The sequence below is a fragment of the Pseudophryne corroboree genome, chromosome 6, assembly GCF_028390025.1.
Source record: "Pseudophryne corroboree isolate aPseCor3 chromosome 6, aPseCor3.hap2, whole genome shotgun sequence".
Lineage (NCBI taxonomy): Eukaryota > Metazoa > Chordata > Amphibia > Anura > Myobatrachidae > Pseudophryne > Pseudophryne corroboree.
The window spans coordinates 796,729,800-796,755,450 of record NC_086449.1 but is presented as its reverse complement, the minus strand read 5'-3'; the positions used below and the strand labels follow the sequence as shown (position 1 = coordinate 796,755,450).

Below are 25,651 nucleotides of genomic sequence, written 5' to 3'. Positions count from 1 at the left end.
ATTAAAATGAGGAATAATCACCATATAATTAGACCATTTAAATATCCTATGATTAGGTACCGTCAGTAGTAACAAGTGTCTCCTTTAGTTGAACGGTAAATATCCTCCCCGTGCCACCGATATGTATAGCTGTTCAGTGGGGATATATTTGCAGAGCAGCCGTCTCCTGCTGGCTCTCGTACTTGTGCTGGTTCACTTGCTGTGATCACCCGAGACCTCCGTCATCTGTATTTCACGTACCGGCATTCACTGCATCACCCGGTTACTCACCAAACAGTGCGGCTAGATTCTCTTTAGCAGCCGGTGTCCAATATACGGTGATACACGGAGTCCCTTGCAGCGGGTTATGGGTGTAATAATTCACCAGCAATCACGGCAGTGGTGGCTGACATTCACCGTAATGCCTGAAGGCTATCAGTTAGTACAACTGAATTTACCTTTGTAGCCGGAGTCCGGTGTACCAAAATGTACAGAGTCCTTTGCAGCGGGTTCAGTGATGATAAAAATTACCCAATATTCAGGGCAGCAATAGATGATCCAAATAGAGGTCACTCCAGAGCTATTACCTAACGCGTTTCTCGACCATTAGCCCCGGTCGTTTCATCAGAGGTAGATAAAAGGAAGTTCCCATCCAGCCGTATTTAAAGCCCCATACTAATTATCTAAATACAAACAGCTGATAGTCTTCTTCAACTCCCTGGAACAAATTTAAAGTGATAACAGACATACATTCACATAATAGAACCAAATATCCAAATACTCAGGAATGGAATAGATAACACATCGATATAAATGTAACCCCATTTCATCAATCTAAAATAGTCATTTCAATAGCGAAACCAAATTAATAAATACACCAATGAGGTATTATACAATCTCGAATAGTGACATAAATATATGCTTTAATATAAATACATACTTTATAAGTAAATAACCATAATTAAATAATTAAAATAATTAAATAAATAAAAAACATTTTACTGATAATAGTGATATTATGCTAATTGTGTATATTTCAATGAAACCTAAGGTACATGTTAAATACATCTGTGGAGTCGACCGAAGGGAGAAGACAGACACAATCCGGAGAGATATATTTAAACTCATCCAGAGTATGTCTGGCAGCCATCCGTCAAACCCACAACCATATTCCCAAAAATATATATATATATAATAATAATATTAATAATATTAAGCCTATATAAATATTACAATAACAAGTAAACTAAACTAAATTAATTGTTAACTAAATACTCGTACCCTTATACACATGTGTCATACCGTGTAGACAAAAATACAGAGGCACATATTCTATATATCCATACCTTTAAATAACGCTCAAGTACCCCTGGACTACCTTAATCAACCCTATTATAAAGCCCAATTCAAATAGATAGTTCCAAGATCCCATCAATGAGTGGATATTCTCACCCACCAAATCTATAAAGGAGCATTCAGACTTTTATACATTATTCAATTCGACCGTATCATTTAGACCCTGTGGAGATAATGTTTGCAATTGGAAAATCCAGAAAGCTTCACGTTTACAAAGTCTATTATACCCGGGGCTTAAAGTGGTCCTGGAGAGGTGGGGGAACTCATCCCCTTTATCACCTGCGCGCCGTAGGCGCGCGCCGCAGAAGGGGGTGTGGCCTCACCAAGAAGGGGCGTGGTCACACAATAGTACCCCCAATTAAAAATCCGCTCCATTACACCTAATTACATCACTGTTACTTTAACGTTAATGAAAAATTGAGCCAGCCTAAAACTACACCTGCAACCTGGGAAGCATGTAATCCAATGCACAGCCAAGATGGGGGTAGGGGACCCCAGCTGGATACATACAGAGCAGTATCTCTATATATACACAGCGAGGGGTCTTAGCCCCGGTACTCACAGAAAGATCCCGAACAGCAGCGCAACAACTCCGAGCTCCTGTAGCAGCACCCTCATCGTCCACTGCAGGGGCAAACACAGGATTTGGTAGGATGGGGGCGTGTGTGTGTGTGTGATATATAAATAAAATGCCCCCGCACACACACTGGGACTGCAGACTGTACATACATACACACACACACTGGGACTGCAGTCTGCCCCACCACACCATGGCTGCAAATTACAAACACACACTGGGACCGCAGACTGCCCCCACCCCCCCCCCCCACACACACACACACACAGATACTTAAACTGCAGAATACATTACACACATGCTCACCCCCCCACACACACACACATATATACACAATGGGACTGCAAATTACACACACACACATATGCTGGGACTGCAGATAGTACACACACACTCCCCCTCTCCCTCCTTCCCCAGGGACAGCAGCAGCTCACACACATCTGACCTGTGTAATGATGGGAGGCACTGGCAGCTGTGGACTGGAGCTGAGGAAGACGGAGTTCCTGCCGATGAGTAGTGCAGTGAGTGTCTGGTCCCCTGCACTGCTTGGAACATGAAAGGGCTGCACGGAGCTGTGCCGCGGCAGCACAGATCACAGTTCAAGCTTGAGGCTTCTCTCACAAATAAATAAACAATAATCAGTGCACTGCGATGGGTCTGCCTGGCAGTCCTCCTGCATTGCAGTGCAATGATTATTGTTTATTTATTTGCTTGTTTGTGAGAGAAGCCTCAAGCTTGAACTGTGAAATGTGCTGTCCACCGGCATCATAGGGATTGGGACAGCCGGAGGCACTGCACTGGAGGGAGGCGGCTATCCGGGGCCTGCACACTGCTAGACGCGGGAGAGAGGAGGGAGCACACCTCTGTCAGTGGGACGGAGGAGTAGCAGGGTGCGTCAGTGGGTCCCAGCTGTAGTGAGGTTTGACGTTGTCAGCAGCCGTCAGCCATTCCTGCGGACCAGCTGCTGATCAAAAGAAGAGGCCGCTCTTTGAATCTGATTATGGCGCCGACTGTGCACCAATCACGGCTGGCGGACCGCCAGCCAATGAGAAGGTGCCACTAGGCAGCTTCTCATTGGCTAGCGGTGCGCGAGCCATGATTGGCTCACAGGCTCATCCAGTTGGAAAAAAAAAAGCCTTGCTTTCTTTTTATTGGCAGCCGGTCCGCCCATGAGCCAGGATTGGCTGGCGGGTGCTGCAAGCTACCAAGTGCACTGATCAGACGCTAGTGGTCGGACGGAGGCGGAACTGGTTCCGCCTTCAATTTGAAGTGACGGAACGCAGTTCCGCCCCGTTCCGGCCCACTTTAAGCACTGATTATACCTATCACCCCCCCTACAAGTAGGCCTGACTTGCTCAATTGCTCTTACTGTGAGGCCTTTAAGGTTCCCCTTCTGACATACATTAACATGATTGGAGAGAGTATGTGTTTTCACACCTTTCATAATATTGCGCCTATGTTCAAGAAATCGCACATGTAGGGGACGTATAGTCCTCCCCACATATTGAATGCCACAGAAACATTGGATTACATATATTACATAGCTTGATCTACAATTGAGAAAGGTAGTTATCTCAAATTTATCCTTAGTTGTGTACGAATTGATAGTGGTACATCTATGATCGGCATATGTACACGTCATACATCTATCCTTCCCACATTTAAAGAACCCCCTTGGTCTAGGTGGCAGCCCAAAAATGGGCTCTTTGGTATCTATGCCTGATGTTATAGGTCCTCTCTTAAACAAACTTGGTGCTAATCTTTGCTTAAGATTCTGTGCTTTTTTAAAAACCACAGGGCTCTTATCCGAAACTGCCCCCTCTAGAAAACGATCTGATTGTAAAATCGTAAGATTCTTGGAGATAATCCTCTCAATTTGTCCTGCAGCTGAATTATACTGTGTAATAAACATGGGTGGTCGATCAGATCCCCTATTTCTACGAGATGTTTTATTCTCAGGATTTAACATCAGAGGTCTTGATTGACGGGAGGTGTATTCCAATGCCTTATCAAGGAGGTGGATCGGGTATCCTTGTTTAACAAATGAACTATACATATCCCTGGCCTGTATATTGAACATTTCTTCCGTAGAGCAGTTCCTACGTAACCGGAGGAATTGACCCTTAGGGATATTGTTCTTCCAGGGATTGTAATGACTGCTCTTATAATGTAGATAATTGCCACAGTCCACTTCCTTGATATATGTAGATGATTCTATTGAACGATCCTTAATAAAGACCGTAATGTCCAAAAAATTGAGACTAAGATCTAGATGGTTTAAAATCTGCTACAATTGTTCAATAATATTGTGAGGTCACCTCTGAATCAGATAGTATATACTGTATATTTTATTTTATCTATCCATATTTTTGGATTATTAATAAAATTATTATATTTTAAAAGTTAATCCTGTTGCGCACAGATTGGTTTCTTTTTCTTCCATGTCCCTATTTACCCTCTTCACCAGGAGTACCTCAAAATTGTGGTACAGGATTGTCATTACCAATTCCAGACGTTGCCGTTGGTCTGTCCCCGGCACCGAGGTATTTACCAAGGTAATGGCCGAAATAATGATCCCGTACTTGGACGATCTCCTTATAAAGGCGAGGTCCAGGGAGCAGTTATTCGGCGGAGTAGCACTATCTCGGGAAGTGCTACAACAGCACGGCTGGATTCTGAATATTCCAAAGTCGCAGCTGGTTCCTACGACGCGTCTACTGTTCCTGAGTATGGTTCTGGACACAGAACAGGATAAAAAGGGTTTCTCCCGGAGGAGAAGTCCAAGGAGTTGTCGTCTCTAGACAGAGACCTCCTAATACGTATACAGGTGTCGGTGCATCAATGCACGCGAGCCCTGGGAAGGATGGTAGCTTCTTACGAAGAAATTCCATTCGCCAGGTCCCATGCAAGGATTTTCCAGTGGGATCTGTTGGACATGTGGTCCGGGTCGCATCTTCAGATGCATCGGCGGATAACCCTGTCTCCAAGGGCCAGGGTGTCGCTGTTGTGGTGGCTACAGAGAGCTCATCTTCTAGGGGGGCGCAGATTCGTCATACAGGACTGGGTCCTGGTGACCACGGATGCCAGCCTTCGAGGCTGGGGGGCAGTCACACAGGGAAGAAACTTCCAAGGCTATGGAAAAGTCAGGAGACTTCCCTACACATAAATATTCTGGAACTAAGGGCCATTTACAATGCCCTAAATCAGGCTAGACCCCTGCTTCAACACCGGCCGGTGCTGATCCAGTCAGACAACATCACGGCGGTCGCTCATGTAAACGACAGGGCGGCACAAGAAGCAGGATGGCGATGGCAGAAGCCACAAGGATTCTCCGATGGGCGGAAAATCATGTGTTAGCACTGTCAGCAGTGTTCATTCCCGGAGTGGACAACTTGAGAAGCAGACTTTCTCAGAAGACACTACCTCCACCCGGGAGAGTGGGGACTTCATCCAGAAGTCTTCCAAATGATTGTACACCGTTGGGAAAGGCCACAGGTGGACATGATGGCGTCCCGCCTCAACTAAAAGTTACAAAGATATTGCGCCAGGTCAAGGACCCTCAGGCGATAGCTGTGGACGCTCTGGTAACACCGTGGGTGTACCAGTCGGTGTATGTGTTCCCTTCTCTGCCTCTCTTACCCAGGGTAATGAGAATAATAAGAAGGAGAGGAGTAAGAACTATACTCATTGTTCCGGGTTGGCCAAGAAGAGCTTGGTAACCAGAACTCCAAGAAATGATCTCAGAGGACCCATGGCCTCTGCCGCTCAGACAGGACCTGCTGCAGCAGGGGGCCTGTCTGTTCCAAGACGTACCGCGGCTGCGTTGGACGGCATGGCGGTTGAACGCCGGATCCTGAAGGAAAAGGGAATTCCGGAGGAAGTTATCCCTACGCTATTTAAAGCTAGGAAAGAAGTGAACGCTAACCATTATCACCACATATGGCGGAAATATGTTGCGTACTGTAAGGCCAGGAAGGCCCCAAAGGAGAAATTTTCAGCTAGGTCGATTTCTGCACTTCCTATAGTCAGAGGTGACTATGGGCCTAAAATTGGGTTCCATTAAGGTCCAGATTTCGGCTCTATCGATTTTCTTCCAAAATGGAACTGGCTTCACTGCCTGAAGTTCAGACTTTTGTTAAGGGAGTGCTGCATAGTCAGCCCCCGTTTGTGCCTCCAGTGGCACCGTGGGATCTCAACGTGGTGTTGGATTTCCTGAAGTCGCATTGGGTTGAGCCACTTAAATCCGTGGAGCTATAATACCTCACGTGGAAAGTGGTCATTCTGTGGGCCTTGGCGTCGGCCAGGCGTGTATCAGAATTGGCGGTTTTGTCATACAAAAGCCCTTATCTGTATTTTATATGGGAAAGGCGGAATTGAGGACTCGTTCCCAATTCCTTCCTAAGGTGGTATCAGTTTTTCATGTGAACCGACCTATTGTGGTGCCTGCGGCTACTTGGGACTTGGAGGATTCCAAGTTACTGGACGTAGTCAGGGCCCTGAAAAGTATATGTTTCCAGGACAGCTGGAGTCAGGAAGACTGACTCGCTATTTATCCTGTATGCACCCAACAAGCTGGGTGCTCCTGCTTCTAAGCAGACGATTGCTCGCTGGATCTGTAGCACGATTCAACTTGCACATTCTGCGGCTGGACTGCCGCACCCTAAATCTGTAAAAGCCCATTCCACGAGGAAAGTGGGCTCTTCTTGGGCGGCTGCCCGAGGGGTCTCGGCTTTACAACTTTGCCGAGCTGCTACTTGGTCAGGGGCAAACACGTTTGCAAAATTCTACACATTTGATACCCTGGCTGAGGAGGACCTTGAGTTCTCTCATTCGGTGCTGCACAGTCATCCGCACTCTCCTGCCCGTTTGGTAGCTTTGGTATAATCCCCATGGTCCTTACGGAGTCCCCAGCATCCACTAGGACGTCAGAGAAAATAAGATTTTACTCACCGGTAAATCTATTTCTCGTAGTCCGTAGTGGATGCTGGGCGCCCGTCCCAAGTGCGGACTGTCTGCAATACTTGTATATAGTTATCGTTAACTAAAAGGGTTATTGTTGAGCCATCTGTTGAGAGGCTCTGTTATGTTCATACTGTTAACTGGGTATCATATCACGAGTTATACGGTGTGATTGGTGTGGCTGGTATGAGTCTTACCCGGGATTCAAAATCCTTCCTTATTGTGTCAGCTCTTCCGGGCACAGTGTCCTAACTGAGGTCTGGAGGAGGGTCATAGTGGGAGGAGCCAGTGCACACCAGGTAGTTCTAAATCTTTCTTAGCTGTGCCCAGTCTCCTGCGGAGCCGCTATTCCCCATGGTCCTTACGGAGTCCCCAGCATCCACTACGGTCTACGAGAAATAGATTTACTGGTGAGTAAAATCTTATTTTTTCCAAGACACGTCTGTGAATATATGAAAAATAAAGCTACAGATGTATTTGTGATATATGTCCCACTTAAAGCCAGCATCGGAACGGTTACCTTACATGTGTGCTCCGGGATGTGTGTGATGTACAGTATAACCAGTAAACAGATTGTGTGGTCACTTCCAATATGACAGGTCATTTTCCTGTTGTAAAGAGCTGGATTATCCATGTGACATTTCTCCTGTTTTACAGATGTGGATGAATGTGTGACGGGGACACATAACTGCAGCGGTACCGAGACCTGCTTTAACGTCCAGGGAGGGTTCAAATGCCTCTCATTCGAATGCCCAAAGAATTATCGGAAAGCCGCTGAAACGTAAGTGAAGTCTGATCCGTCTCCTATACATTTAATGGATGTTAAATGCTGTTTTATTATTGTTGTGGTGATATCTGTTCTGTGAGCTATATTTCATTATAGACCTTAACACTGTGGGGGACGTGTACCAAACCATCTAAAGCGTACAGGTGCCGAAGTTTCCCATGGCAACCGTATAGCTATCATTTTATATGTAATAGTATTACATTTTTTCTCTATCGTCCTAGTGGATGCTGGGGTTCCTGAAAGGACCATGGGGAATAGCGGCTCCGCAGGAGACAGGGCACAAAAAGTAAAGCTTTAGGATCAGGTGGTGTGCACTGGCTCCTCCCCCTATGACCCTCCTCCAAGCCTCAGTTAGGTTTTTGTGCCCGGCCGAGAAGGGTGCAATCTAGGTGGCTCTCCTAAAGAGCTGCTTAGAAAAAGTTTAGCTAGGTTTTTTATTTTACAGTGAGTCCTGCTGGCAACAGGATCACTGCAGCGAGGGACTTAGGGGAGAAGGAGTCAACTCACCTGCGTGCAGGATGGATTGGCTTCTTGGCTACTGGACATCAAGCTCCAGAGGGACGATCACAGGTACAGCCTGGATGGGTCACCGGAGCCGCGCCGCCGGCCCCCTTGCAGATGCTGAAGACAGAAGATGGTCCAGAATCGGCGGCAGAAGACTCCTCAGTCTTCTTAAGGTAGCGCACAGCACTGCAGCTGTGCGCCATTGCTCTCAGCACACTTCACACGGCAGTCACTGAGGGTGCAGGGCGCTGGGGGGGGGCGCCCTGGGCAGCAATGAGAAACCTTTTTTAGGCATAAAATACCTCACATATAGCCTCCGGGGGCTATATGGAGATATTTAACCCCTGCCTGAATCCATTGAAGAGCGGGAGACGAGCCCGCCGAAAAAGGGGCGGGGCCTATCTCCTCAGCACACGGCGCCATTTTCCTCTCACAGCTCCGCTGGTCAGGAAGGCTCCCAGTCTCTCCCCTGCACTGCACTACAGAAACAGGGTAAAACAAGAGAGGGGGGCAGAATTGTGGCATTATATATATATATTTAAAGCAGCTATATAGGGAGCACTTATTATAAGGCTATCCCTGTCATATATAGCGCTTTTGGTGTGTGCTGGCAAACTCTCCCTCTGTCTCCCCAAAGGGCTAGTGGGGTCCTGTCTTCGTTTAGAGCATTCCCTGTGTGTCTGCTGTGTGTCGGTACGTGTGTGTCGACATGTATGAGGACGATGTTGGTGAGGAGGCGGAGCAATTGCCTGTAATGGTGATGTCACTCTCTAGGGAGTCGACACCGGAATAGATGGCTTATTTAGGGAATTACGTGATAATGTCAACACGCTCCAAGGTCGGTTGACGACATGAGACGGCCGACAAACAGTTAGTATCGGTCCAGACGTCTCAGAAACACCGTCAGGGGTTTTTTAAAACACCCGTTTACTTTAGTCGGTCGACACAGACACAGACACGGACACTGAATCCAGTGTCGACGGTGAATAAACAAACGTATTCCTTATTAGGGCCACATGTTAAGGGCAATGAAGGAGATGTTACATATTTCTGATACTACAAGTACCACAAAAGAGGGTATTATGTGGGATGTGAAAAAACTACCGTAGTTTTTCCTGAATCAGATAAATTAAATGAAGTGCGTGATGATGCGTGGGTTCCCCCCGATAGAAAATTATGGGCGGTATACCTTTTCCCGCCAGAAGTTAGGGCGCGTTGGGAAACACCCCTTAGGGTGAATAAGGCGCTCACACGCTTATCAAAACAAGTGGCGGTACCGTCTATAGATAGGGCCGTCCTCAAGGAGCCAGCTGACAGGAGGCTGGAAAATATCATAAAAAGTATATACACACATACTGGTGTTATACTGCGACCAGCGATCGCCTCAGCCTGGATGTGCAGAGCTGGGGTGGCTTGGTCGGATTCCCTGACTAAAAATATTGATACCCTTGACAGGGACAGTATTTTATTGACTATAGAGCATTTGAAGGATGCATTTTCTATATATGCGAGATGCACAGAGGGATATTTGCACTCTGGCATCAAGAGTAAGTGCGAGGTCCATATCTGCCAGAAGATGTTTATGGACACGACAGTGGTCAGGTGATGCAGATTCCAAACGGCAAAAAGGTGTATTGCCGTATAAAGGAAGAGGAGTTATTTGGGGTCGGTCCATGGGACCTGGTGGCCACGGCAACTGCTGGAAAATCCACCGTTTTTACCCTAAGTCACATCTCTGCAGAAAAAGACACCGTCTTTTCAGCCTCAGTCCTTTCGTCCCTATAAGAGTCATATCTGTCCAGGGATAGAGGAAAGGGAAGAAGACTGCAGCAGGCAGCCCTTCCCCAGGAACAGAAGCGTTCTACCGCTTCTGCCAAGCTCTCAGCATGACGCTGGGACCGTACAGGACCCCTGGATCCTACAAGTAGTATCCCAGGGGTACAGGTTGGAATGTCGAGACGTTTCCCCTTCGCAGGCTCCTGAAGTCTGGTTTACCAAGGTCTCCCTCCGACAAGGAGGCAGTATGGGAAACAATTCACAAGCTGTATTCCCAGCAGGTGATAATCAAATTACCCCTCCTACAACAAGAAAAGGGGTATTATTCCACACTATATTGTGGTACTGTAGCCAGAAGACTAGGTGAGACCTATTCTAAATCTAAAAAAATTTGAACACTTACAAAGGTTCAAATCATGATGGAGTCACTCAGAGCAGTGATAACGAACCAGGAAGAAGAGGACTATATAGTGTCCCGAGACATGAGGGATGCTTACCTCCATGTCCCAAATTTGCCCTTCTCACTAAGGGTACCTCAGGTTCGTGGTACAGAACTGTCACTATCAGTTTCAGACGCTGCCGTTTGGATTGTCCACGGCACCCCGGGTCTTTACCAAGGTAATGGCTGAAATGATGATTCTTCTTCGAAGAAAAGGCGTCTTAATTATCCCTTACTTGGACGATCTCCTGATAAGGGCAAATGTCCAAGGAACAGTTGGAAGTCGGAGTAGCACTATCTCGGATACTGCTACAACAGCACGGGTGGATTCTAAATATTCCAAAATCGCAGCTGATCCCGACGACAAGTCTGCTGTGCCTAGGGATGATTCTGGACACAGTCCAGAAAAAGGTGTTTCTCCCGGAAGAGAAAGCCAGGGAGTTATCCGAGCTAGTCAGGAACCTCCTAAAATCAGTGCATCATTGCACAAGGGTCCTGGTAAAAATGGTGACTTCCTACGAAGCAATTCCATTCGGCAGATTTCACGTAAGAATTTTTCAGTAGGATCTGCTGGACAAATGGTCCGGATCGCATCTTCAGATGCATCAGCGGATAACCCTATATCCAAGGACAAGGGTGTCTCTCTTGTGGTGGTTACAGAGTGCTCATCTTCTAGAGGGCCGCAAATTCGGCATTCAGGATTGGATGCTGGTGACCACGGAGGCCAGCTCGAGAGGCTGGGGAGCAGTCACACAAGGAAAAAATTTCCAGGGAGTGTGATCAAGTCTGGAGACTTTTCTCCACATAAATATACTGGAGCTAAGGGTAAATTTATAATACTCTAAGCTTAGCAAGACCTCTGCTTCAAGGTCAGCCGGTATTGATCCAGTGGGAAAAACATCACGGCAGTCGCCCACGTAAATAGACAGGGCGGCACAAGAAGCAGGAGGGCATTCTGGCAAAAACTGCAAGGACTTTTCGCTGGGCGGAAAATCATGTGATAGCACTGTCAGCAGGGTTTCATTCCGGGAATGGAAACTGGGAAGCAGATTTCCTCAGCAGGCACGACCTCCACCCGGCAGAGTGAAAACTTCATCGGGAAGTTTTCCACATGATTGTAAACCGTTGGGAAATACCAAAGGTGGACATGATGGCGTCCCGTCTGAACAAAAAACGGGACAGGTATTGCGCCAGGTTAAGAGACCCTCAGGCAATAGCTGTGGACGTTCTGGTAACACCGTGGATGTACCAGTCGGTGTATGTGTTCCATCCTCTGCTTCTCATACCTAAGGTACTGAGAATTATAAGACGTAGAGGAGTAAGAACTATACTCATGGCTCCGGATTAGCCAAGAAGGACTTGGTACCCGGAACTTCAAGAGATGCTCACAGAGGACTTATGGCCTCTGCCGCTAAGAAGGGACTTGTTTCAGCAAGTACCATGTCTGTTCCAAGACTTACCGCAGATGCGTTTGACGGCATGGCGGTGGAACGCCGGATCCTAAGGGAAAAAGGCATTCCGGAAGAGGTCATTCCTACCCTGGTCAAAGCCAGAAAGGAGGTGACCGCACAACATTATCACCACATGTGGCAAAAATATGTTGCGTGGTGTGAGGCCAGAAAGGCCCCACGAAGAAATTTCAACTCGGTCGATTCCTGCATTTCCTGCGAACAGGAGTGTCTATGGGCCTCAAATTGGGGTCCATTAAGGTTCAAATTTCGGCCCTGTCGATTTTCTTCCAGAAAGAATTGGCTTCAGTTCCTGAAGTCCAGAAGTTTGTCAAGGGAGTATTGCATATACAACCCCCTTTTGTGCCTCCAGTGGTACTGTGGGATCTCAACGTAGTTCTGGGATTCCTCAAATCACATTGTGTTAAAACCAATCAAATCTGTGGATTTGAAGCATCTCACGTGAAAAGTGACCATGCTCTTGGCCCTGGCCTGGACCAGGCGAGTGTCAAATTGGTGGTTTTTTCTCAAAAAAGCCCATATCTGTTTGTCCATTCGGACAGGGCAGAGCTGCGGACTCGTCCCCAGTTCTCTCTCTAAGGTGGTGTCAGTGTTTTACCTGAACCAGCTTATTATGGTGCCTTGCACCTACTAGGGACTTGGAGGACTCCAAGTTGCTAGACGTTGTCAGGGCCCTGAAAATATGTTTCCAGGACAGCTGGAGTCAGGAAAACTGACTTGCTGTTATCCTGTATGCACCCAACAAACTGGGTGCTCTTGCTTCTAAGCAGACTATTGCTAGTTGGATGTGTAATACAATTCAGCTTGCACATTCTGTGGCAGGCCTGCCACAGCCAAAATATGTAAATGCCCATTCCACAAGGAAGGTGGGCTCATCTTGGGCGGCTGCCCGAGGGGTCTCGGCTTTACAACTTTGCCGAGCGGCTAATTAGTCAGGGGCAAACACGTTTGTAAAATCCTACAAATTTGATACCCTGGCTAAGGAGGACCTGGAGTTCTCTCATTCGGTGCTGCAGAGTCATCCGCACTCTCCCGCCCGTTTGGGAGCTTTGGTATTATCCCCATGGTCCTTTCAGGAACCCCAGCATCCACTAGGACGATAGAGAAAATAAGAATTTACTTACCGATAATTCTATTTCTCGGAGTCCGTAGTGGATGCTGGGCGCCCATCCCAAGTGCGGATTGTCTGCAATACTTGTACATAGTTACAAAAATCGGGTTATTATTGTTGTGAGCCATCTTTTCAGAGGCTCCGCTGTTATCATACTGTTAACTGGGTTCAGATCACAGGTTGTACAGTGTGATTGGTGTGGCTGGTATGAGTCTTACCCGGGATTCAAAATCCTTCCTTATTGTGTACGCTCGTCCGGGCACAGTATCCTAACTGAGGCTTGGAGGAGGGTCATAGGGGGAGGAGCCAGTGCACACCACCTGATCCTAAAGCTTTACTTTTTGTGCCCTGTCTCCTGCGGAGCCGCTATTCCCCATGGTCCTTTCAGGAACCCCAGCATCCACTACGGACTCCGAGAAATAGAATTATCGGTAAGTAAATTCTTATTATAGAATGCGCTAGATAAATGATAGCTAGGAGCTATTTGGTTGCTATGGGCAAGGGCCCTCATTCCGAGTTGTTCGCTCGCTAGCTGCTTTTAGCAGCAGTGCAAACGCTAGGCCGCCGCCCTCTGGGAGTGTATCTTAGCTTAGCAGAAGTGTGAACGAAAGGATCGCAGCATTGCTACTAAAAAAGATTGTGCAGTTTCTGAGTAGCTCGAGACCTACTCCTAGCTAGCGATCACTTCAGACTGTTTAGTTCCTGTTTTGACGTCACAAACACGCCCTACGTTCGGCCAGCCACGCCTACGTTTCCCCAGCCACTCCTGCGTTTTTATCCGACACACCTGCGTTTTTACACACACTCCTCGAAAATGGTCAGTTACCTCCCAGAAACACCCACTTCCTGTCAATCACTCTGCGGTCAGCAGTGCGACTGAAAAGCGTCGCTAGACCTTGTGTAAAACTGCATCGGCTTTTGTGAAAGTACGACGCGCGTGCGCATTGAGCCGCATACGCATGCGCAGAAGTGCAGATTTTTGCCTGTTCGCTGCGCTGCGAACAACGTCAGCTAACGATCAACTCAGAATGACCCCCTATATCTCCTCTTTAGAGATCCTGTTTATGAAGGTGACACCTTTAGCATCTACTTCTATATATAAGCTATTTCTGTTTGTGACCCGAAAACTAATCCTACCAATGTAGTAACATGATGAGTTGGTAGTTTTGGGGCTTCTAGGATAACACTGACTCCTTTACTGTTCCATGTTGTATATACAGTATGTTTGCTTTCCCTGTAGTTATGTTGCACTGGAGGTTAGTAAAGCTTGGAGCATGTGATACAGTATTACAGAGCCAAGGACATTATTTATCACTGACGTGGGCGGCTATTTAGGTCACTTTACAATTATTTTATAATGATGTGTTATTAAAGGAATAACATTGTTCTATATATACTTTATGGTGAATCGAAGGGCTACATATTTGTAAAAGCCATCAGAAGATTCTTATACGGTTACATGCCCTGTTTATGTGATATTTGTATCTCAGCATGTCTCCAAACAAGGACATAGCGTTCACTGCATTGTACATATACACATACATTATACATACATACATACATATTTCATACTGATGGGAAGACTAGGGGGGTCATTCTGAGTTGATCGTAGCTGTGCTAAATTTAGCACAGCTACAATCAATCACACTGCCATGCGGGGGGACGCCCAGCACAGGGCTAGTTCGCCCCGCATGTCAGTGACGCCCCCCACCACCACCCCAGAAGTGCCAAGGCATTGCACAGTGGCGATGCCTTTGTACTTCAAGAGTAGCTCCCGGCCAGCGCAGCTTTAGAGTGCTGGCCGGGAGCTACTCATCGCTCCCCGGCCCGCAGCGGCTGCGCGTGACGTCACGCAGCCGCTGCGGCCCGCCCCCCGTTTGGTCCGGCCACGCCTTCATTGGCCGGACCGCTCCCACGAAACGGCGGCCAAACGCCGCCTTTCCGCCCCCTCCCGCCCAGCGACCGCCATCGCATCCCTGCTACGGCCTTCGCCCATCTGGCATTCGCCGGCGCACTACGGCACCAGCGCATGCGCAGTAGGGACCCATTCGCTCGGCTGCGACAAAAAGCAGCGAGTGAACGGGTCAGAATGACCCCCAAGACCTCTAGTATCCCACGTAAGCTGTGAGTACCATAAGTATAATATACTACTGATTTTAATTGGGCAGTCCCAATTTTCAATGGCCAAAAGATTGCGTTGCATACCAGTTGGGGAGTTTGGCATTGATAAGGTGGATATATGGTTGGGAACACCAGGGATGTAGATTGGGCTTAAATGGTGCAAGGACAACTCTGTCAGAATTTTAATGTTGGTTTTAGCTCTCGTCAGCTAGTAATTAAATGGTCTGTAAAATATTATGGGATAAGAGTTGCATTTATCCTACAGATATATCTTAGTTGGTATGTCCGGGGGACTCCCGGATTAGGGAGAGACTCCTGTACTTCTAAGAGAGCATTTACCCCAAGCAAGGTGAGTGGGGACACAGTTTTCGTCACCAAGCCCCACCCCAACACCAGTATGTACATATTGCCTACATAGAGGGGCGGGACTCGGAGACACAATTGCCACACCCATCTCTTCTTTCCTTATCCTGCCTCCATAACACCCATGGGGAAGGTATGGTAGGAAAAGTAGGCACTTACCAGGTATATATGAATGGGGTGTGGTATGTAAGATCTACAGTGTCTAGCTAGACAGTCAGTAGGTCTACCCAATATGGTTGACGTGCATTATGAACTTTAATCTGTCGTCCTTTTCTACTTGTCGACCTAATGCATATAGTGTTGACCGATTTACTGTCAACCTAGAGAGTGTCGGCTATACATTGGAAGCCATATGAATATTGGTGTGACTGGCCATGTTTAACAAGAGGGTATCGGAGCACAACAAAGTATCGGTGCTCACTCATTTCCCAGAACTGTGGGTTACCTTTGGTGCGACCACTGAGTAAGACAGCGCCTAGTAACGAGATTGCTCTTCATTTCCTTCTGATAAATATACTTTGCGCCTGACTTGTAATGTGGTGGCACCCTTGGCTGCACGCTTCGGCTGGAAGTCCTGTGCAAGCCTCCGTCTCAGTAGGACGCATCTATGTAAGCACACCGGCCGCAACTGTCCTAACTATCGGCAGTATGTGCACCACCCCCGTCCCTGGTGCAGGAGATCTGGCTGAAGCATACGATCAGCACAGAATAGGCCGCAGCTCTGCCCACACGCCCATTGGAGGGTGTCTTCTACGTTCAAGCCCTGCTTTGCCATCCGGCAATGCTCATTCAGCCCTATGGGAGAAAGCGGGCCAGAGGCGAGCAAACCAGAGTCGCTCATAATTGCTGTAAGCTGCATACGCAGACCGTGACGAACGTGCAGTTTGCCAAAAATGGCGAGATTCGTCCGCGCTTTGGAAATACGCGCAGATTAGAGTAAGGTGGGTCATTCTGACCCGATTGCATGCTGCAGTTTATCGCAGTGGTGCGATCTGGTCAGAACTGAGTATGCGCTGGCGCCGCAGTGCGCCGGTGCATGCCAGACGGCCAAGGCCGTCACTGCGCTACGATCGCCTCTGCCTGATTGACAGGCAGAGGCGGTCGCTGGGCGGGGGGTGCCGGAGCGGCGGCGTTTGGCCGCCGTTTCGTGGGCATGGTCCGGCCAATGCAGGCATGGCTGGACCGTGCGGGGGGCGGGCCACAGTAGCTGCGTGACGTCATACGCAGCCGCTGCGGGACGGAGAGCGACGAGTAGCTAAAGCTGCGCTGGCCGGAAGCTACTACTAAAGTGCAAAAGCATCGCCGCTGTGCAATGCTTTTGCACTTCTGCGGGGGGGGGGGCGGCTGGCACTGACATGCGGGCGGGATAGCCCTGTGCTGGGCGTCCCCCCGCATGTCTATGGTCATGATCGTAGCCCTGCAAAATGTTGCAGGGCTACGATCAACTCGGAATCACCCCCCAAGGTCCTTTATCTATATGTGTCCAGTCCAGTGCCGTAACTAGACATTTTAGCACTGTGTGCAAGAAACAGCATCAGCGCCCCCGCCCCCCCCCCCCCCATATACAAAACAGGGCCAATGCGCACCTCAGGCGCGTGCCAAAACTATAGGACCACGGCCACAGAGCTCTCTTTCACACATTAGGGCAGCATAGCCCCCCTTTTTTACACATTAGGCAGGCGAAGTCCCCTTTTTTACACATTACAACGGCAGAGTCCCCCTTTTTACACATTAAGCATGCAGGGTCCCCGTTTTACACATTAGGCAGCAGATTCCCCTTTTTACACATTAAGCAGGCAGAGTCTCATTTTACACATTAGGAAGCAGAGTCCCCCTTTTTACATATGAGAGAGAGAGTGAGTGAGTGAGTGAGTGAGTGAGTGAGTGAGTGTGTGTGTGTGTGTGTGTGTGTGTGTGTGTGTGTGTGTGTGTGTGTGTGTGTGTGTGTGTGTGTGTGTGTGTGAGAGAGAGTGACAGTGTTTGTGTGTATAAGTATTATACTTAACTGTGACCAGCTGGCAGAGTGGCAGGCCTCTCTTCTTCTCCTTCCTGCCCGAGTCCTCCTCCTCCTCCCCCAGCTCTCAGCTCCTCGCAGTGCAGTCTCTCCCAAATTGCAGGGAGTGGCGATCCGGCATCCAGAGGTGAACTTTTATGTCCCTGGACTCGGGAGCCAGAGCTGCTGCTCCTCCTTCCTCTCTTCCCCGCGGCCGCTCCCCCGGCGTGATGCAGTTGCTCCCGGCACCAACAAGTATGGAACTTGCAGGGGAAGGTAAGGGAGCCATCGCCGCAACTATGTCTGAGAACAGCCCGCTGCTGGTTCTGGTGATCAGTGCAGAGACTGAGACGCTGCTGAATGAAGCCGCGGAGACCAGGGGCCGGGTCAGCGAAGTCTGGACGCTGAGGAGTTGTTAGTGGTGAGTGGGCGCCGTCAGATTAGACTGCGCTAGCAGGATGATTGCAGCAGGCAGCAGCAGTGCCACGGACGATCACCTTGCTTGCCCCATACTGAGCCAGCGCTACTGTGTCCCCTGCAGCAAAGGAAGCAGGAGACGGGAGACAGGCGCCAGCGGGAGTGAGTCGGGCTGGAGATAGCGGCCATGTGGGTGAGGGGTGTGCTGCTAGATGGTGCGCCCTCAGTGCATTTGCGCTGTGGGCAAGGTACCATTGGCACACATCTAGTTACGGCCCTGGTCCAGTCCACAATTACCAGGTACCTGATGGACACATTAATGGGACTTGCTGTTCCACCTCACCTGGAGATTCACAGATTGTTGGGGAGATGCATCAAAGGTTGGAGAGGCATAAAGTGGAGTAATTTTTCAAAAACAGCCTGCAAACTGAGAGAAGCTGATTGCTAATACTTTATCTCTCTCCAAGCTTTGATAAATCTACCTCTGTATTAGATGACTTAAATGGTTATTAAACTAAATGGTGACATATTTCTGGGCCGGACATGAGTATGTTTATTTGTGCTCTTTTGAGTGCAGAGTGGGACCTCCGGGGGGAGCAGGTGCCTCAGACGCCATGGGGTAAATTTACTAAAGCTTCTAAAACAGAGAAACAGAGAATTGGTGATGTTTCCCAGAGCAACCAATCAGATCCTGTCTATCATTTTCTAATAGGCAATAGAGAAATGATAGACAGCATCTGATTGGTTGCTATAGGAACATCACCAATTCTCTGTTTTAGAAGCGTTAGTAAATGTACCAACTAGGCTGGACACTTCCAGGCACCTACTCAGCTACACCTTCTGCAGGGGCAATCGTTCCAGCACTATTACAGTCTATAAAATGGCTGCCACCACTGTGTACGGGACAAGCGTTTTGTTTACCTTTTAGGCACTGAAGAATAATTATATGGAATCATTTAACCTTTGTATTATGGTACAACATGCCTATGGATTGTCATTTCTCATAAAATTAATATTTGGATTTGTAGTTAATAAAAAAAAAGAGCTTGTTTATTTAATTGATGACATAGCTCAGGTTTTATTATTGTTAATGTTGTAGTGATTTTACGACCTTTCCTTTCATATGTTGTATGTGTGTTTTTATAGCCAGCAGGTGGCACCATTTCTAGTATTATGTAATGAAATGTGACTGTCTGAAAGCTTCCCACAGAGCAGGATGATACAATACCTAAACACAACCAAAAAATTAAATGAAAAATAAATAAATAAATACATCACAATGCACTTATTTCTATTTACATTAAATTGTAATTAATTAATTTAATATTATGGTCATATAAAAAGTTGAAATTATATTTATTGTAGGCTGGTCACTTACATCCAGAGGAGGCGGCCATTTTGTCAGCCTATCTAATAGGTATCCGGACTCTCGGTCGACACCCATTGGTCGACAGTGTCTATGTCGACACTGCCATTAGGTCGACATGCAAAAAAAAGGTCGACATGAGTTTTTTACTTTTTCATACTTTACGATCCACGTGGACTACGATTGGGAACGGTAACCTGTGCCGCGCGCAGCAGTAGCGGAGCGAGGCACCTTGCCTTCGCTCGCCATGCAAGGGGACACGATGCACTAATTGGGGTTCCCGGTCACTTGATGGGGAAAACGACACCAAAGAAACATGAAAAAGTTATGTTGATCTTTTTTCATGTCGATCTTGTACATGTTGACCTAATGGCAGTGTCGACCTATTTCTAGTGTCGACCTATACACTGTCGACCAATGGGTGTCGACCCTGAGTCCCATACCCATCTAATATTCATGAGAATGCAGCTTATCAGTTCACTAGATAATAGTGACAAACGGGAGATTTATCAAACCTTATAAAAAGGAAAGGTGCTACCCATAGCAACCATATGCTATTGTAGATATAATTTATGTAGTACATTCTACAAACTGATAGCTAGAATGTGATTGGATACCAGGGACGCACTGTTACCGTGAAGCAGCCCTGGTAAATCACTGTTTGTGCGTGCATAAAAAGGGGAGCGTGGCCACGGCTGAAGGGGCACGGCCACAGCTCACGGGGCGTGTCACAAGTCAAGGGGGCCTGGCCTCGCGGCATGCCACCATCTATCTGTATGCTGGGTAGCTGAGCAATTTGCCAGGAGGCTCTCTGTGTGGCCAGACCAGCCCATTAGGCCATCGTCCCTTCTGGCATTTGCCAGATGGCCAGTCCGGCCCTGTTGGTTGCAATAGGCAACACCTCTTCTGTTCTTCTTTAGAATGTTTGATATATATCTCCCCCTTAGTGGCATTGAGGTATGAGGCACTTTGATAGGCTGCATTATTTTGAACACTTATCACAAAATGGCTGCCTACACTCACTGGTGCACTTTGGTCATAGGCTTCCCTTAGTAATAGCAGTGTAATGAATAAATGGCACTTCAGGTGTTGACAAATTAGTGCCCTTCTAAGCTTCTGCCATCCTCAGTCAGTCCTGAGTGGCTGAGGAGAGACAGCTGCCCATCTCTGTATTTGGTTACGGCACTGAAATGTTGTGTTGTTTGCTGGCTACCTGCTTTGTAGTTTGTATGTCGCTGGGGCTGCACCTGCAAATACAAAAAAAAATGGTCCAATTCCAGTTTTCAAGGTCTACTACCAACACATTATCATAAATTACCTGGTGTTCCAAAGAAATAGCCCTGAAACCCTGATGGAGAGAGCACTTGGTGCCTACGCAAAGTTGAGGCAGCCATTTTGTAGATTGAACTTGTGTTCTTTAGGCTGCAGCTTATCAATTCAGTTGGATCCAGAGACATCACGAGGCACTTTGTGAAGATTATGGTTCCTAGTGAATAGATAAGTTACAGCCTTGTGGATATTTTCCACCAAATGGCTGTTCCCGCTCTTTTGTAGCTGACAGGTGCTTTTTAAGCTCCAGAAGATACATCATTTGACCGATGTAGTAGAACCATGGGGTCCATAGCCTGAACTGCAGTGGCCTTGTGAGATGCTGATGCTTATTGCCACTAGGACTTACTAGCAAGGGACCCTGTAGTTCTGCTAGGGGAAAGATGAGTTCACCATTAAAAATTATTCTGTTGCCTGCAGTTTTCCTTCCATAGTCCTTGAAAGCTGGTGCTCTGCACCCGACCTGTAGTCTCTTCTACTCTGCTGACACGCTCGCTGCACGCGCACTAATTCTTCTGTTGACTTGTCTCTCACTTTTCTTGCAGCCGCTGTGAGCGCTTGCCTTGTTTTGACAATGAGTGCCAGAGCCAGCCCCTGAGAATAACCTATCACCACCTATCTTTCCCCACCAACATCCCAGTCCCCACCGATATTTTCCGCATGGGCCCGTCCCATGCACTCCCTGGCGATAACATTCAGCTGTCCATCACCAGCGGAAACGAGAAGGGTTATTTCGTCACCAAAAACGTGAACTCCCACAGTGGCCTTGTGGCCATCCAGCATCCAATCACAGAACCCCAGGACTTCCTCCTAACTATCCAGATGAATCTCATTCGACATGGGACCTTGAACACGTTTATAGCCAAACTACACGTCTTTGTCACGGCAGAGCTTTGATCCAATATGCGCTCTGGGGCTCATCTTCATTACTGTTGTTCTTTTGTTTTTTATTTTTTAGATTGAATAAAGTTTACCTTGTTGCATGCTGCTCTTGGTGTGGCTTGGGTATTCAGGAAGAGTAGCTATCAATGTTATCATAATCCATTCACTTGCATGCACTTTGTTTAGAAATATTATGATAATTATTAAATAATTAAAGCAACAATCCCACATAGAACGTTTTTTCTTTGCATGCTACCTTATAAGAATGCATTTTATAGTCAAAGGTCTGAGCTATCATCCTACAGATCATTATCTCCTTTTCTGTACCTCTCTGGAAGGAGAACAAATATGGATGGAAAAGAGTCACAGCGTTCAGCTTGTCATGTGATGGTAAAGGTGAGAGGTGGGGAGGAGGTGATGAATGTCAGGGCTCAGAGGAGAACCAGAACACGTTGCCTAGCTACCAGATACAGACGTAGTCAATCTTCAATAAAGATACATGCTTTCATACTTTTGTCATGTGTTGGCATATGGGAAGCAGGAGGGGAGAGATGTCATAGTCAAAACAGAGCTCAGAGGAACATTACAAAGTGCATCTGCTCACTACATCATATGTCATGTGATTATGTTTGCCATGATAGTGACATAACACTGGAAATCTGAAGAATTAGCAATTTTTAACAGAATATGAAACTAGGGCAAAAGGTAATTGGGTAAAAGAGTAATTGCCAAGCTACTTCTTATAGCCTTCCACAGTCATTTATTGAAGACCAAAAACTTTTTTAATGGGATTGTTGCTTTAACTTGTAGTATTTAGTGTCACTATGCTTTTCCATGTGCAATTCTGATATCCAGCCAATCAAGGATTTGAGCAGCAGCCATTTTGTCTTAATGAAATAGTTGATCGAATGCAAAAATATTTGGACAATGGAATAACTCATATGATATATAAATTCTGTGACAACATCACCTTAATATGCGTCCCAACACAAACACTAATAATGACACTAATATTTTTTACTTTTTATACAACACTTAACAAGTGAGGTCAGAGATTTGCTAAAATGGCTGCCGCTCATACTTATTCCCACAACTGTGGGCAGCCATGTTGCGGTGAGGTGGTAAGTAATGCTGCCTCTGCCGACATTTACGAATATACCCACAATTTTTTGTAATTATTACAAATAATGTAAAATATCGCTAGTTAATATTAATAACCTCAGATTTTTTTTGGTATTTGTTTGCATACACGGTGCAGTAATGAGACAGATGTCTTAGGTTACTGCATGACAGACAAACACCTCCTTGTTCCATTGAGTCTGGTAATAAATTCTTGCATCTAACAAAAGACTGTACAAAGTTCAATTAAAGCATCATCTATTTTTTCTATGTGTTTTCTACAAATAAAATGTGTTTTCCAAAGGTATTTCTTCCTTTTTTAAATGAATCTATGATAAAAATTAAGGGTAACTAAAATGGTGCATGGTCTACACCAGTGGTTCTCAAACTGGGTGCCGGAGTGCCTCAGGTTGGTGGTTCTGGAACAAATCAAATTATTTATGGTCAAAGTGATAGGCAAAACAAGTGCTAGTGGCTGCCAATCATAAAACATGGAGAATCACAACTGTACACCACCACATAGCGGACCCTAACGGTGACAGGCAGACACAATTTACTTCATTAAAAAAAAAATGTCTCCAAATTTATCAATACAAACTTTTATCCTATGGGTGCTGTGAAAACAAAATACTCTAGGGCACCATGATTCTAGAACGTTTGGGAACCACTGGTCTACACCACAAAACTTACCTGGAAAGACTAAGGGGTATATTTACTAAAGTGCATGTTTGCAAAACTGGAGCTGTTACCCATAGCAACCAATCAGATTCTACTTATCGTTTATCTAGCACCTTCTAGAAGATAATAGGTAGAATCTGATTGGTTGCTATGGGCAACATCTCCACTTTTGTAAACCTGCACTTTAGTAAATATGCCCCTCAAACATCTTAATTTGTATACGGGCAACGTTCTTGAAAACAGAGGTGTGTCGGCACCGTTTTCGAGGCATGCCGAGGCCAGTGATACTCTTTTTTATATTTTTTTAGGGTGTCATTTTGTATGTTTAACCATATGTAAGCACAAGTAGTCCTAACGTGTACCCTTGCGTGCTTGAATTACTCTCCACGCTTTGGGCAAGGTGGCACGCTGCGCTCGCCACAGATTACTATTCCCAATCATAGTCCACGGGGATAGTAAATCTAACAAACACTGGAAAAACCTGAAACCCCCCAAAAAACTTGTGTCGACCATTTGTATGTCAACCATTGTCATGTCGACCTTTTGACAATGTCAACCTTTTGTACCTGTTGACCTTAAGCACTGTCTACCTTTTACCTGTCAACCTTTTGACCATGTTGACCCTTTGTACCTGTCGACCTAATGCATGTCAACCATATGGGGTCGACCTACTGACTGTCGACACGGACACTGTTGATGTATACATTGGGAACCCTCTGAATGAGACCCTTTGGTCAGTGTTGGCAATGCAGTACATGACCTGCTGGAAGGGAATCAGGAGGAAGCTACAAATGATGATATTGGCCTAACAAGCAAACTTTCTTTATTTCATAAACGTTTTATTTCCACATGGGTGATGGCACTGGATGAAGTGCTAGTCTGGGTGGATACTATAGAACACACTCTGCATTCATCATCACTGTCCTAGTTGAGACCCATTTTATTTACCTCCTCTGTTTGCACCGCTACTAATATACATTGCAGTGGGGAGCAGGCAGTGATTGTGATCCGGCAATCCGTCTCCCGCAGTGTCTGTAGGGAGGGTTGGAGGACATCTTCAGAGTCCACCCACAAGGCCCTGGCAGCATAGGAGCCGTCCTGGTTCTATTGGTGGTGGGGGTAGGCTGTTATTTAGAGATAGCCTGGAGGGCCTTTAGCCACAGATTTATATAGGCCAGGCGTTGAGTGCACTATTACCCACTACTACTGTATGGCATAATGTGTAAGGGGCACGACTATTACTGTGCAGGCTTAATGTATAAGGGGCAATATTACTACTGTATGGCATAATGTGTAAGGGGCACAACTATTACTGTGCAGGCTTAATGTGTAAGGGGCACTACTACTGTAGGCATAATGTGTAAGGGGCACTACTATTACTGTGAGGGCATAATGTGTAAGGGGCACTACTATGTGCATAATATGTAAGGTGCACTATTATTACTGTGCGGGCTTAATGTGTAATGGGCACTGCTATAACTGTATGGGCATAATGTGTATGGGGCACTACTACTGTGGGCATAATGTGTAAGGGGCACTACTATTAATGTGTGGGTATAATGTGTATGAAGCGCTACTACTGTGGGCAAAATGTGTAAGGGGCACTACTATTACTGTATGGCAAAATGTGCAAGGGGCACTACTATTAATGTGTGGGCATAATGTGTATGGGGCACTACTACTGTGGGCATAATGTGTAAGGGGCACTACTATTACTGTATGGCAAAATGCGCAAGGGGCACTACTATTGTGTGGCATAACGTGAAAGAGGCTCTACTACTGTGAGGGCATAATATGTAAGGGGCACTGTTATCACTGTGCGGGCATAATGTGTAAGGGGCACTACTACTGTGGGCATAATGTGCAATGGGCACTACTACTGTGCACATAATGTCCCTCATTCCGAGTTGTTCGCTCGCTAGCTGCTTTTAGCAGCCGTGCAAACGCTATGCCGCCGCCCTCTGGGAGTGTATCTTAGCTTAGCAGAAGTGCGAATGAAAGGATCGCACAGCGGCTACAAAATAATTTTGTGCAGCTTCAGAGTAGCTCCAGACCTACTCTTAGCTTGCTATCACTGCAGACTATTTAGTTCCTGTTTTGACGTCACGAACACGCCCTGTGTTCGACCAGCCACGCCTACGTTTCACCAGCCACGCCTGCGTTTTTATCTGGCACGCCTGCGTTTTTCCGCACACTCCCTGGAAACGGTCAGTTGACACCCAGAAACACCCACTTCTTGTCAATCACTCTGCGGTCAGCAGTGCGAATGAAAAGCTTTGCTAGACCTTGTGTGAAACTACATCATTCATTGTAAGAGTACGATGCGCATTGCGCCGCATACGCATGCACAGAACTCCCGGGTTTTTGCCTGATCGCTGTGCTGCGAACGAAAGCAGCTAGCGAACAACTCGGAATGACCACCAATG

The 25,651-nt window shown here is 46.8% G+C and overlaps 1 protein-coding gene across 5 annotated transcripts in view; it reads left to right on the top strand.

The window, feature by feature from the left end:
- Nucleotides 1-25,651, top strand: part of FBLN1 (fibulin 1) — a 197,259-nt gene that overhangs the window by 153,714 nt on the left and 17,894 nt on the right. For 4 of the 5 annotated variants that reach the window (XM_063928888.1, XM_063928889.1, XM_063928891.1 and 1 more), the window contains one exon: nt 7,529-7,652. In XM_063928888.1, the coding sequence (XP_063784958.1) occupies nt 7,529-7,652 (124 nt within the window). Of the gene's footprint in view, nt 1-7,528; nt 7,653-21,091; nt 22,851-25,651 lie in introns of those variants that run through there. The other variant, XM_063928890.1, reaches the window with a different exon arrangement.